Source organism: Phanerochaete carnosa, assembly GCF_000300595.1.
Source record: "Phanerochaete carnosa HHB-10118-sp unplaced genomic scaffold PHACAscaffold_3, whole genome shotgun sequence".
Classification (NCBI taxonomy): domain Eukaryota; kingdom Fungi; phylum Basidiomycota; class Agaricomycetes; order Polyporales; family Phanerochaetaceae; genus Phanerochaete; species Phanerochaete carnosa.
This window is the reverse complement of record NW_006767630.1, coordinates 966,159-979,192: the sequence shown is the minus strand read 5'-3', so window position 1 is coordinate 979,192 and position 13,034 is coordinate 966,159. Positions and strand designations below refer to the sequence as shown.

General features: G+C 51.8%; 5 protein-coding genes across 5 annotated transcripts in view; 1 reads left to right on the top strand and 4 right to left on the bottom strand.

Moving 5' to 3' along the window:
* Positions 1-1,195: 1,195 nt before the first annotated feature.
* PHACADRAFT_251468 (uncharacterized protein) lies at positions 1,196-2,075 on the bottom strand. The gene is made up of 8 exons (XM_007392969.1): positions 2,010-2,075; positions 1,919-1,953; positions 1,765-1,861; positions 1,669-1,707; positions 1,551-1,609; positions 1,428-1,496; positions 1,347-1,372; positions 1,196-1,289 (listed from the first exon to the last, which is right to left on the bottom strand). The coding sequence occupies exons 1-8, from the start codon at positions 2,043-2,045 to the stop codon at positions 1,231-1,233; spliced, it is 420 nt and encodes a 139-aa protein (XP_007393031.1). The 5' UTR covers positions 2,046-2,075; the 3' UTR covers positions 1,196-1,230.
* Positions 2,076-5,570: 3,495 nt separating this feature from the next.
* Positions 5,571-8,134, top strand: PHACADRAFT_251466 (uncharacterized protein; the record flags this gene model as incomplete). Its single annotated transcript, XM_007392968.1, has 12 exons — positions 5,571-5,712; positions 5,781-6,543; positions 6,601-6,635; positions 6,688-6,839; positions 6,930-7,017; positions 7,070-7,167; positions 7,223-7,323; positions 7,379-7,380; positions 7,431-7,571; positions 7,693-7,760; positions 7,811-7,846; positions 7,901-8,134. The coding sequence occupies exons 2-12, from the start codon at positions 6,497-6,499 to the stop codon at positions 8,132-8,134; spliced, it is 1,002 nt and encodes a 333-aa protein (XP_007393030.1). The 5' UTR covers positions 5,571-5,712; positions 5,781-6,496.
* Positions 8,135-9,050: 916 nt separating this feature from the next.
* PHACADRAFT_251464 (uncharacterized protein) lies at positions 9,051-9,594 on the bottom strand. Its single transcript, XM_007392967.1, has one exon. The coding sequence runs from the start codon at positions 9,467-9,469 to the stop codon at positions 9,242-9,244; it is 228 nt and encodes a 75-aa protein (XP_007393029.1). The 5' UTR covers positions 9,470-9,594; the 3' UTR covers positions 9,051-9,241.
* Positions 9,595-9,638: 44 nt separating this feature from the next.
* On the bottom strand, positions 9,639-11,291 carry PHACADRAFT_251462 (uncharacterized protein; the record flags this gene model as incomplete). The annotated part of the gene is made up of 11 exons (XM_007392966.1): positions 11,263-11,291; positions 10,856-11,171; positions 10,574-10,798; positions 10,519-10,520; positions 10,394-10,455; positions 10,240-10,337; positions 10,087-10,184; positions 10,029-10,030; positions 9,829-9,973; positions 9,747-9,762; positions 9,639-9,687 (listed from the first exon to the last, which is right to left on the bottom strand). Coding segments are annotated over exons 3-11 (697 nt in total), but the record flags the coding sequence as incomplete, so codon positions are not given.
* A 645-nt stretch (positions 11,292-11,936) lies between these two features.
* PHACADRAFT_251461 (uncharacterized protein) overlaps positions 11,937-13,034 on the bottom strand; it is a 2,740-nt gene continuing 1,642 nt past the window's right edge. The window contains exons 4-10 of the mRNA XM_007392965.1: positions 12,718-12,743; positions 12,552-12,648; positions 12,440-12,478; positions 12,310-12,368; positions 12,180-12,248; positions 12,097-12,122; positions 11,937-12,032 (exon numbers count right to left, since the gene is read on the bottom strand). Coding sequence (XP_007393027.1) covers positions 11,974-12,032; positions 12,097-12,122; positions 12,180-12,248; positions 12,310-12,368; positions 12,440-12,478; positions 12,552-12,648; positions 12,718-12,743 — 375 coding nt within the window. The 3' untranslated portion in view covers positions 11,937-11,973. The remainder of the gene's footprint in view (positions 12,033-12,096; positions 12,123-12,179; positions 12,249-12,309; positions 12,369-12,439; positions 12,479-12,551; positions 12,649-12,717; positions 12,744-13,034) is intronic.

The following is a 13,034-nucleotide window of genomic DNA, read 5'->3' as shown; positions in this document are numbered from 1 at the left end:
GGTACAGGGGCAATGACGTAATCGCCCAGTTCTGACACATTTTTATTTGGTCTGACCAGATTAGGAAGTAGATAACCTATATAAGAACATGTAGTATTATTCTAGGAATTGATCCTTCATTACTCGTGAATCCCCCGCCTGCGCGAAGTCTTTCACAACAGACCGGAATCGCAAGATCTGGACAGCCGCCCAAGATCGGTGACGCGTGATTGGAGCTCTGTTCCTCGTCAACCGTCATGAGTTCATTCACATCTACTGTATCGTAGTAGTAGTGGATGCCTTTCCACAGCCGTCTACAGAGCTTTGTAGACTAGATTTCAGAATAAATCAGACACGACATCACGGCAGATCTTACTTACCACTGTTTCGGTCTAAACAGCTGCGTTTACAGACCAGATTCTATGTTTATAGACATGATTTCAAACTCCGCATGCCTCGTTGCACTTACTCCTCCACTTACGCCGCCCTCCGTCTTGCTAGATGTGTACATTGATATCATAAATGGAACATATGGTATTGCCTGTCTGGCCTTTGGGTGAAATAGGGACCGAGGCAGGTATGTGGTGAGCTCATCGACGTTCAATGTATACGGCGCGATTGACCGGTGACCAAGAGTGACGCTGCCCCAAAAACGATCCCTTGGAGCACTTCATTGTCAACAGATTCGTGCTCATCTTCCAACTGCTGCCAGAGCAGTGTTGAGTTAGGATCTATCAGCGATACACAGAGCGAACGCGTCCACTCGAGCGTGTCAGCCCGCAGTCGCACTTTCAAACCCCGCTTACGAAGCGAAATATTCTGTTTCTTCGCTCTTGGTTGCTGTGGTATTATAGATCGGTACCATTAGACACTAGACTGTAGTTTACACTCCGCACTATATTCTGGAATCTGAAAAAAAAACCCTGTGGAAAAGCATCCACTTCGAAAACAATTGCACGAACACCACTAAGTGGTTGCCCACTGAGAGGACTCCACCGACGTAAGCGAAAGGGGTATGCCATTCGTCGCCACTCTCACTGACTCGTCGGGGAGCACCGCGATGGCCTTAAGTGCCAGCGAACGCACCCCGCGCTTCCGGTCTATCGGATACTCAGCCCGTAAGTTGTAACAGTCGAATACTCTCGCGGTGCACGCGACGCGCTGAGCCTTCGAGCCGTTCGGCAAGTTAAGTGAGAAAAGTTGTATTTTGTGTCAAGAGTAAGGTATATCTAAGACAACGGGCACAAATAATTAGATGCCAGTCGCCGCGATTTTGTTTGCAGCCTTGATGAGAAGGATTACGGGGAGCGCTGTGGCGCACACAGAAGGTCAGCTGTGGCGGGCTGGGAGAGGAACGGTTTACTCACGGACACCAGCAAAGAAGGTCACAGTTCTGAGATATAAACTTGGTCAGCACAATTTCAAGATCTACAGAGGGCTGGATCTACCGGAGGTAGCCGACGACCTCTGTGGTCTGGTTGGTGTAGATGAAGGTGTACAGCAGGCGCAGGCCGATACTGCAAGCGTATGTTCAGCCGTCGACACCAGAACCTCGGTGAGGGAGTACTCACTACTCGACGGCGTACGTGTTCAGCGTTCTGTGCGGGATACCCGCAATATATCCTGCCAACTGAACAAAGTTGTCATCACGTCAAACGCCGAGTTCCCAACGTAAAATGCCAAGCTTACGACTGCACCAGTCCAAAGCGGGAGATTCTCCATTCCATTCTACGCGAGAGGGCCTACGTCAGCTCCACGTATGCGTACACGAAAAGACCAGCTCACCTGATGGGCACCAGCCCACCGCGCGAGGCGGTCGCGGGTGGCCTGATCAAGCCTCTGGCTGTCCTTAACGCGCGCCATGTTAGAACGCGGCAGGACGCTGGCGGCCATGGCGACAGGTGAGCACGCGTAACGCACGTCAGTGGGAGCGACTCACTTGTTCCATCCGATGGTGAGCGTCAGCTTGAGGAACTGAAAAAGTGCCTAGTTCAGCCTGTTCGCCAGTCTCTCGTCCGCCAGAAACTCACCGTGGCGACCGCTGGGGTAAACGCGATGGCCCACATCGCCGGGATGGTGTAGAATGCGAGACCCGGCTTGTCGAGACTGAGTGACATGGTGTAAAGGATGGTGGTACAAGGAAGGCCTGCGAACATGCGTTTTATATTCAGGAAGGCCTCACGCCAGCGTCCCCCGTGCGCTCCTCGGCTTTACAGGAATATAAATAGCCTCCGATGATCTTGGGCTCCCTAATAAGTTTGATCTCCTACCTTTCATGCTTGGCTAAACGGCAATAGATACCGCACTGCGCGGAGGAACTACGACGCTGAGCAGCAACGGCACCCATCCAAGTCTCCAAGTCGATCGACCGTCATTCGAATATTTTGTGCCTACATGTCGAGTTCGCAGTGGTCAACCTCTTAAAGAGCAATCGCACGCACCTTATTCACCTATTCAAAATGACAAATGGATTAGCGCTTGTGAAAAGATGGAACCCGCGAGCTTACAGAGGTCAGCAAAAGTACAGTCATCCATCTGAAACACCACCACTCCTTGAAACAAATTGGAACAGCGCGTATTTCAAGGCTTCGAATATGCTCTAAATTAACAGAAAAATAGCGTATTATCTCTGGGACTCTTGCAGAGAGGAGCGAATCTGCTTCCTGTACATGAATTTTATTAGTATAAGCAGAAAGGGCGTGCTTCGTCCAGCCGAGCTGCTGGTCCTTGGAGAGCGGGTGCTTCATCGAGTAACGTCGCCTCGATTGGTCATTCATCAAAGCTGTCGCGGGCGCGCCGTCCCCGCCGAAGCCCCGCCGCAGCTTGAGCGCACGAGCCGAGACCGCGGCGGCAAAAAGCTGCGCATGAAGCGATCTTGCGCTCCTGGCCCCGTGCCGTGGCAAGGTGAGTCGGCGTCTCTGCAGAATTGCTCTCACTAGCTGCAGAACACGCCCTAAGTACGCCCGCCGCACGCGCATACGGAACAGAAACTACGCATATATTCATACAAGATGCGTAGGTCTCCGAAGCTTACAATCTCAGAAGTCCTTTCCGCTAACCCACTTAGAAGTTATGTCCTGGGAAATTCACAAGCATCATCAATGGCACAGCAGCGCACGATGTTCAGATTACTTAGACCTCATACTAAAGCTGCTTCGAGCGCATCATACGGCGCCATGTGTCCGTGCACAAGAAATCGAACCAGACCCGGCAGTAGGTTGAATCGCAATCCGGCTTGAAAACGAATATCACCGAGCTATTATCCGCAGAGCGGACCTCGTCGATGTGGCGCTTCGCAGACGTCCTCTGGAGCCTGGAGCACCTAGGGCGCAGCCGCGAGTTCAGCATGATCCTTGTGTTCGAGACGGCAGCTTCGTGCCGCTACGCGATTAACGTTCTCTCGGAAGCTGTTTGCGTGACTGTTGTATTCGTGGCTGATGTCTTCGTGGTTGGACTCCACTTGGCTACCAGCTATAGCACTCCTGTGGTAATAGATTGGTCGATCAGTTTCTAGTTAAGTATCTCCGTGGCCGATTCTGGTACTCACCGTCTGTGACGGCTCAGTGCGGCAGGCGCGCCGCCTTGGCAGCAGCAGCAGCAGCCATAATAAGCCACGCCGGCCAAGCCAGTCGGATCATCGGAGGGAGTGAGCATAATTTGTGGACGATCAAGGGCATGCGGCGGTAGGTATAGAAAGGGCAGGGTTGAGAATAAGGTGCAGAAGGGGGCAACAAACGCTAAGAAGCCAGCTACTTACTTTCGGGCTATGTGGTTAAAGTTACGAGAGATCCTGGCGCAAAAGCAACCTGTCGGCCGTCGCGGCTCTTACTGACGCTAACAAAAAAGACATACTACAGTGTAGCCGCAAATGTCATCGACATCGTCCACGTACACCAGCAGCTGAATCTCGCTGTCAGATAATAGAGGAGTGTACCGTTATTGAGCATCGTCTGGCTATTGTAGTGGAACGGTACCTGGACGTCTGAATTTGCTATCTGACAGTTGTAGTCATTGTCGACGCCCAAGGCGCACTCTGCCGACGTTTTGCTCAGTCAGAGTGCGAGATATCGATAAGCTTGGGGTAGCCGAGGATTACCGGCGTCTTGTCGCAAAACTCCTGCGAGTGGTGTGCATTCCTCTCGAGACATCAAACTTACAAAGATAACGAACGGCGCGCCCAATGGAGGACCCTGGATCAGCGTATCCTAGCAGTCCAGTGTGACAGAGATGCGCTTCACGCTATTCTAGTGTCGGTAGGAAGCGTTGATCGTGCGCAGACGCGCTCAACCAGTATACGCCTTGAATAGCTCCGAACTTCAGCAACGGTGCGCATATACGAAAGCTGGAGACGTACGTCTCACACTACTCTTCTCATACATTGCCACTGACAGCTCACTTCCTGCAGCATTTCCCAGCCCCACTCGCGCACGAAGTTCCTGGTGCCTGCGGCCAGCCATACAAGTACTCCGCTTCGGAGCAGAGAGACGACGTCCCCCCCCCCCCCCCCGGGTGATTGTACAAAGCACGTTGACGAAAGCGCGAAGAGCGTAGCTGGCAGCCATTTCGAGTCACCGACGACGTGACGAGTATTCGTATGTGCGAGTACTTCATTTGCTCAGGGTCGATGGAGATAGTTGTGGACTCGAGCGACCACGCACGGCGGAGATGTGAAGTCGGTCATCGTCCATGTCGAGTAGTCTATGAGGTTCAGGCGAGCGAATCCGAGAAAATAGAATGCAGCTTGGCAGTTGTCGACGACGGTTGTGCAAGCGAAGAATTGTGTCCAAAATTCTTGAGGCATCAGCTTCGCGCTCAAGAGCGGGGCGCTCGACTCTTGCTGGGCGCATCGAACCAGATCGAGCCGGTCTCATCTGAGAGGCGCATCAAACGGCTGGCGCCTCTTTCCTCTTCAACGGTTCTGAGCGGACGCCACGGTCAGCAACGGAGAAGGCCTGGCGCGGATCCGAGACTACACAGGAGGATGAAGCAGAGGGCGAGGGTGATGGGACAGTCAAGGACGTCTGGGTGTTTGCGGTTGTTTGGGACATGGAGGGAAAGGAATGGCAATTTCAGAGAAGGTAAGTGCTACCACAAGATTAGTCTGAGTGGCCAGATAACTTCTTTCCCGCAACATATTTAATCCATATTTCTCAGGCGTAGCGCTTGCGGGACATTTATTCCTGCAAAGTAACATTCAATTATAGCGAGTGTGGATGCACACGAGTCGAATTGAGGATCCCGTTTGCGAACAGTCACGGTCTCGCGTGGGATGAATTGCGTTCGTGAACTGCGCTCTACATGCAAGCACTCTAGATGCCTCGGATGATGGTACATGGTTTCAAATCTCGCGTTCGTGAGCATTCACTCACTTGCTGCTGGCAGACGTTAGCATACGCGAGCTGATGTGATTGTTTCATCGATCTAGCAGTATGGTGGCGACGTAGCGTTCCTTGCGTGTGGGAGCGTGCAAGATGTTTGAGTCTGCCCTCCCCAATGACGCTGAGGCTAGCTCGCTTCCTTTGATTACCAGCTCCCCGTCTCTGGTAAGTTTGTGGTTAAGTCGTGAAGAATTTCCTATTGAGCCTGAGGAGCGACCGCAATTGAGCAGAAAATCAGCAGCAAGATAGCGCAGTAGAGGCAGAGCACACTTGTTAGAGGGCGGCGGCAGCAGCTGAGCTGAACTGAAACGCAGTTGATCTAAGCATCATCTGCTCGTTTGACACTGTGATACCGGTGAGCTTGTTTGGGCATCTCCAGCGACGCCACCCGTGATAACAGCGAAACATCACCCGGCATCGCAGAAGAGCACTGGCCATTGTTGGGTGTCATCAAATGTTAGCTTGTATTCAGCAGTTGCCGAACGGCACCGGCTGCTAAGTCCGCGCAATCGCGGGAAGAACTTCCAGTCTTCTGCGATTAGGGTTCGGCCTACCCTCGTATGCATGTTGGTCTATTGCGTCGAGTTCGGGTAGCTAGATGCACGAAGAAGTACTCGCTTATTGAAGGGAGCCGTCGAGGTTGCGTCAAGCTCAATGTGTAACTTTTCCATCGCTGCAACTTTTAGTCTCCGATCTTCCCGGACGGGAACTGATGCCTTGATTGAATGTTATAGGCAATACCAACATATACGAACAAGACGGCAGCAACACCTTTCTTTCCGATAGCCACCAGGGTCAATCAAACCGCGTTTCCCTGCCCACGCCGGTCAAACATCTCCCACATCTACTGGTCATCGCACCGGGGTCGGAGCCACCAGAGTACAGGTTTCGTCGCGCCAAGAAAATTGCTGCAATCGCTTCTTCCAGGCATAGCCCACCTACTTGCAGTAGTCATCCTATGCGACGCAGTCCGCCAGTGTCTGGTAGACACCGTCGACGCCGTTCCTCCCACGAGCTAAAGTACTACCCAGTAGGTGCGAAGCGTGTGTTGATAAACAGTTGACCAAATAGTTTATAAACCGAGCAAGCGAGAGCATACCTTCGATGCAGCTCGCCTCTCTCTATCCCCTACCCTTACTATGTCAGGACGATCAGACCAGGTTCTTACTCAACTATTCTTGCAGCTGTAAGCACTATCTATGTTTTCACTTGATCATCCAATATTCATGTGTTCATCTTCTAGCCTAGTAGGAGAGTATTTCTTGGGAGCTGTCGCGTGTAAATACATACTTAACATCCCATTACACTACTCACAATATTTGCCCCTCAGCTCTCGTCGTCTACGAATTCGTGATTACCATGGTTGATGAGATTCAGATGGTGTGGAAGAGACCCATCACTGCATCCGCCATGCTTCTTGGCTCGGTACGATGGTGTATGCTCTTCTCAGTGATCTTCCAAATTTTGCCTATGACGCCAAACGTGAGCCTCGAGCATTATTGGATGACAAAACTAAAAGTGACGCTTTTTACAGGAGTAAGTTCAGTCTGTCCGAAGCTCTTGCGTAAATAGGCTGCTTATCGGAATCCGATATACAGCTGTACACCATTGAATATCTTGAGCTTCTCATTCACCCTTATTGGGTTTATTCAAATTGCACGTACGTCACAACTTGCTAGAGTCCGGAATAACCACTGACTTCCACGCGTTAGTCTTCTCCGCTCTGCGCGTCTTCGCAATATCTGGTAGAAGCTACGCCTGGTCGCTGGTAGTGTTCACACTGAGCATGGCACCGTTTGCGACGAACCTTGTGGGCATTTCTCCTGCTCAGACTCGTATGTGCTCTGGTTGACTATCTCATGCAGACTGTAGCAATGACGTTGATTTACAATGTCGTCGTGGAACCACCTTTCGGTGCGATATGCACACCAAAGCCTTCGCCGTTCTCTGCACGGACGAACGATATGTGGGTGTACGCATTTCTCTGTTTTCATTTTTGGTTGCTTATTTGTCCTCCGCAGTCGTACGTGCCTCAACCGAGTACTTTGATTTTCTGATGGCACCTGTTCGTAGTCACATACATCACCCGCGGTTCACTTATCCTTGCCGACATGATCGTGATCATCCTAACATGGATTAAGACATTCGGAGACTGGAGACGGGCACGCAGCATCAATGCGAAGGTGCCATTGACAACATGCTTGCTCCGTGACGGTTAGTCATCCTCCATAGGCTCTCGCATTTGCTGCGGCTGAGGGCCAGCTACTCTTGCAGGAACCTTATATTTCATGTGAGTGCGACAGCAAAGTTGTTCGTCTGAGAGGGCTGCTCACAGGCGAAAACGGCCACAGCGCTCTGCTAACGATAAACATAGCCCAGCTACTACTTTACAACTCTCCTACAGTACGTCTTCGATATGGGCGCGTGTGCAGATAGCTAATGTTCTACTCAAGGACTTTTCGTCTGTGGGTACATTAGTTTCGAACATGGCATGTAACCTACCTTTCGCTGAACTCTGTGGTGCTCAATAACTTACCACGCAGCCCCTTGTGCTCGCCAATCGCTTCATGATTAATCTGCGCATGGCCAACTCAGAAGTGCTGGATTACTCCACACGTATTGCATACCAACTGCAAGAGCCATCAACAGAGCATTTCAGAAGGTCAACGAATCGACTGGGAAATATCGGAGAGACGCTGCAGAACGTCTGGGATGACGATGACCCCATAGAAGAGGGGAATGGCACCGCAGAAGTGGACGGGACACAGCTCTCGTGAGATCTGCGCCGGGCATGACCCTGCGCCGAAGGCCATGCTGGAGTATACCATGTACCAGCCAGATGGCAACTTTTGCAGTCCATTATATGCGAGTAGAAAATTCGGAGCCTGTGGTATTCAATGGTTGCAATCGTAGCGGCTAGTATATCATGGAGTAGCGTCGCTTGGTGCAACTTCCTCTGTATTGGCTTTGACCTTCATCTCTGGTCTATCTACTACTCTCCTCCTGAGACGATACCAAAGTTCATTAAAGGACCCCACAAAGAATATTGATTCTTCACTTCCCGTGTCTTGGGCCACCGCACGTCCTACAGCCACCTCGTCCTAGTACTAGTAAAGAGACGGATTCGCTTGGATATCATCCAAGAGCTTACCGGCATTATAAATTACTTTATATGACACTATACTTCTCGGCCGGATGTCTGGGAGGATGGAATATCTGTTCAATATACCCTCGTGTTGACAGTCCTAAAGGTGCCGGGTGTGGTGGACACACCGGCAATGCACAACGAGGACTGAACACTCACTAAGTGCAATCAAGATACCTGTGTCCAGCACCTGTCAACGCATACTTTACAGCATCTGTGACGGCTGACCTCGTTCGGTGACTTGGACAGCCGTGCGCCTCCACAAAGTGAGCTTATTACTCGTATTTTCCAGGGGATCTCTCGCTCTGTGGCCTGTTACGAGGGTTGATTAGTAGCGGTGACCTCGACCGTATTATTGTTAAGTGTGATTCTGAGCGGGAATATTTTTAAGGCTGTTGGATATCCGACTTCTGAACTAGGCGAGCGGGTGTCTTGACGAGGTCAAGGAGGTATGATGTGGAAGACGCGGTGAACAAAGGGTCAAAATCGGTTGTGGTGTTCGATTTGGTGATTGTCACCACCGTGAACGCCTCGAAGAGGTGAGATACAGACGCACCCAGTGATAGAAGCTGATGCTGGTATGGAAGAACATGTCCCAAGAACTTGAAGGCCCCACGACACTTTGCGCGATGGCAGTCATTCGATACCATAAACTTTGAGTCTCCTGCTTGCATACGTTACAAATTTCACAGTTTTTACTCGACATAGAACATACTCCATTGTACTTGTTGGCGTCGGTTCATGCCTCTGCACTATTCTCGCCCCGTCCCGCCCCGTCCACTTCTGCGCGGTCAATCTCTTCGTCCGCGGGTTCGTCTTTGTCCCAACCACTCTGCAGCGTCTCCCCGATATTGCCCAGTCGATTCATTTGCCTTCTGAACTGCACCGTCGACCGTTCTTGCTGTCGATTAGTAAGATGGGTAGAGTAATTCAGCACCTCCGGGTCGACCGTTCGCAGGTTGATCATGAAGCGATGGATGAGCATCAGAGGCTGCGTGGGGTGTTAATGAGTACCAAAGTAGCTGACGAAGAGTACTGTAGTGGGCCCACCAGGGTCGCGCTGAATTCCGCTACGGGTGACCCAATCTTAGACACAGCGTCAGCCGTCAGCCCATGCACTCATGTCGGGGACCTACCGCAAAATTGTAGGTTAGCATCTGGGCTATGTTGACCGCTAACAAAGCTCTGCATTTGTTGTCATCCATGAGCTACGCTCGACTGGTCGCCTTTGTTGTGATGCTTACATGAAATAGATGGTGCCTGTGTGGGCAGCCGGGCCTCAGCGCTCAGCAGTAGTAGCGAATACAACTCTGCATGGAAGACTACTGACCGTCACGCAGTAGACACGTCGTCAGCGACACCTGGACGTTAACACTGCGGGCACGCCTCCAATTTCCGAATGTCTTGATCCACGTCAGGACAAGCACAATCGTGTCGGCGAGGACGAGCGAACTGCGGGTGATGTATGTCACTAACCAGGTACCATCAGTGTCTACAGAGTGACATGAGCTGTGGTTATGACACACATCTGTGCGGTGACAGATGAGCATTGTGGACCAGGAACAGTAAGACGCGTGTATCTACATGTTATCCGCCTGCGGAGAGAATGGGAAATTTGTGTCGCATGTCGTGCCGAAGATCGGATCCGTGACGGCAGTGTACTTTGTCATCGCTGCATCTACCTACACAGAAGTGTCAACTAGAGCGTATATGGGTATGAGCAGAGGCGACACGCACCAGGTTCGTCATGAACGGTACCATACTCAGCGCGAACACTACTAGTGACCAGATGTGGCTCCTATTCGAGATCGCGAAGACGCGCAGGGCAGAAAAGACTGGTGCGGGTAAGTTAGCAGGTAGTCTGGACTCGAGCAAACTATGTGAGTCGTACGTGCGGTCTGAGTATAGCCGATCAGGAGGAACACACGAATCAGGATATAAAGCGGTGCGCAGCTGTGTGTCGGGTTTTGGTGAGCAAATTGTACGTGTAAGAGTTTCCAAACAAACTGTACTTACTTCTGTCAGAAGTATTATTTGCAACTGCTGTCATTTAACGATATTCGAGGCTTACATTGGGAATTATTGGCGCAAGTTCGAATGTCGCTGTGAGGAGCATGCACCATCTTATTGAGCCAAATAGCACGGCAGATACGGTGACAGGTCTCTTCCACACGATGTCAATTTCATTGGAGATGGTGATCAGAAACTCGTAGACAACGAGGGCTGAGGAAGGAACACTGTGAGTCGTGGAATGGGACGCGGAAGATGCACTCGCATGAGACAACTCCCACGACATACTCCGAAACGAGGCTACCAATGCAGAGCGGATGCATGAGTATCGCGTCGTCAAGTGCGAACGGAGTTTATGCTTACTTCTGCGAGTAGATTTGAGAAATGGTCTGATTTGACTGCTCTGACATGGTGAACGTGAGGGTGTGCGGCGGAGCTGCATCTAGCATAGACTATCGCTCGCTCAGTTCATAAGTGACTTGTATCTACATACGCTTCGCGCTTATCAGACAGCACCCTGGCTCAGCGTCCTAGGAAAAGAATGAACGTCGGAAATGGGCAACATCCGCAGCTGGAGATACCGCATCGAATAGAAGAGACAAGTAGAACAAACGATATGCAGCGAAGTTGATGTAGAAACGATTCAGGTATTCCGGGACCTGTGCACGGTTGATTGGGGCGCAGAACATCCATTTGAGATGGTCACCATAAGAGTAGCGTACAAGTGAGCGTTACTTACGGTGCACATACCTGACCCAAGCTCGACTCAGGCACAGTGGGCTCAGACCCATACAAGGGCAGGCCAAACTATAGTTGTGGGACGATCTCTCATACACCATCATGCGCGATTATCACCAGCGGCGTTTCATTGGATCGAAGGGTTTCTGGGATGGCGGGACAGCCTATAGACGTAGACAGAAGGTGGCTCTACTGCGAGCGAGGGCCATGCTGAAGAAGGTCAGGGCAGTAGGAATGAGCCCCTCTGAGGTTAAGGTGCAGTGAAGGGCAATTCATATGCTCGAGGTTAGAAGGAGATAGAATCTTCTGACCATGTTTCTGGCCCGTGCTATTTGTTTCATCTCTATCTTCTGGAGTGCCCAGTTCCAGCGCCATGCATCACTTCGGAAGATGGAAACACAGCGCTGCAGTACAGTGTGTCATATAGAGCTTTCACACCTATTACTTAGCTCGAGACTACTCATTCGCCAGATATGCTCAAGGATGAGTGTATCGTAGAGGCTTTACATGCGTCGAAAGAACATGAAGGCAACTCATATCGAACAATTACATAATCGCAATGACCTGAGTCATACTAATAGCGGAAGCGCCAGCCTATCGGATCTTCGCTCCGTGACTCACCACGCGCGACGCGCCGCAGACGCGTCAAGCCTTCGAGGTTAGATGCGAAAAAGTTGAATTCGATCAAGAGCGAGGTACATCCAAGACAACGTGCATAAATAATCAGAAACAGGTCGCCGCGACCTTGTTTGCATACTTGATGAGGAGGGTCAAGGGAAGCGCTGTGGCACACGCAAAAGGTCAGATGCGGCGAGCTGGGACTCTGGGAGAGGACAGTGAGCTCACAAAGGCCAGCAAAGAAGGTCATAGACCTGAGACAAAAACTCGATCAGCGAGAATTCAAGACGTGCAGAAGTTGGGGGGCCCACCGGAGGTTGCCGACAGCCTCGGTGGTCTGGTTGATGTAGATGAAGTTGTACAGGAGGCGCAGGCCGACGCTGGCAAAAGGCACGCCATCAAACCCGTCCGCACCCAAAAACGATCGCGGACGAAACTCACTATCCGACGGCGAACGTGTTGAGCGTGCTGTGCGGGATGCTGGCAGTGTACCCTGCGAGCTGAACAAAGTTTGCCATCATCGTCAGATACGCCGCCCCCAGTTCCCATCGCCAGAAAAGCAAAGGCTTACGACGGCGCCGATCCAAAGCGGCAGGTTCTCCATGCCATTCTAACGCGCGAAGAGGGACCTGCGTCAGCGCCACGTATTGCATGTGCAGAAGCGCACGCGGACTGCCGCTCACCTCGTGCGCACCGACCATCCGCGCGAGGCGGTCGCGCGTGGCCTGGTCGAGCTTCTGGTTGTCCTTCAGGCACGCCATGTTGGAGCGCGGCTGGACACTGGCCGGGACGACAAGGTGAGCAGGCAAGCGTCACGCACGTTCAGCGGGAGCGACTCACTTGTTCTACCCGGTGGTGCTCGACAGCTTCAGGAACTGCAAAGAAGACCGACGTTCAGCACCGCAGCGGTCTGTCACCTGTTTTGTGGGGAGCTCGCCCGGACGAACGAGGGGTAGAACGCGATGAACCACACCCCTGGGATGGAGTAGAGCGCGAGACCGGGTGTGTTGAGGCTGAGCATGGTGTGGAGGGTGGGTGGTACGGGGATGGCCTGCAAACCGCGACGGAAGCGCGTTTTATATCCAGGGAAGGCCCCACGTCAGCGTGTCCTGTGCGCTCCCACCATATGCGGTTGAAGGCCGGCTTTAACGCGAGTATAGATAGCC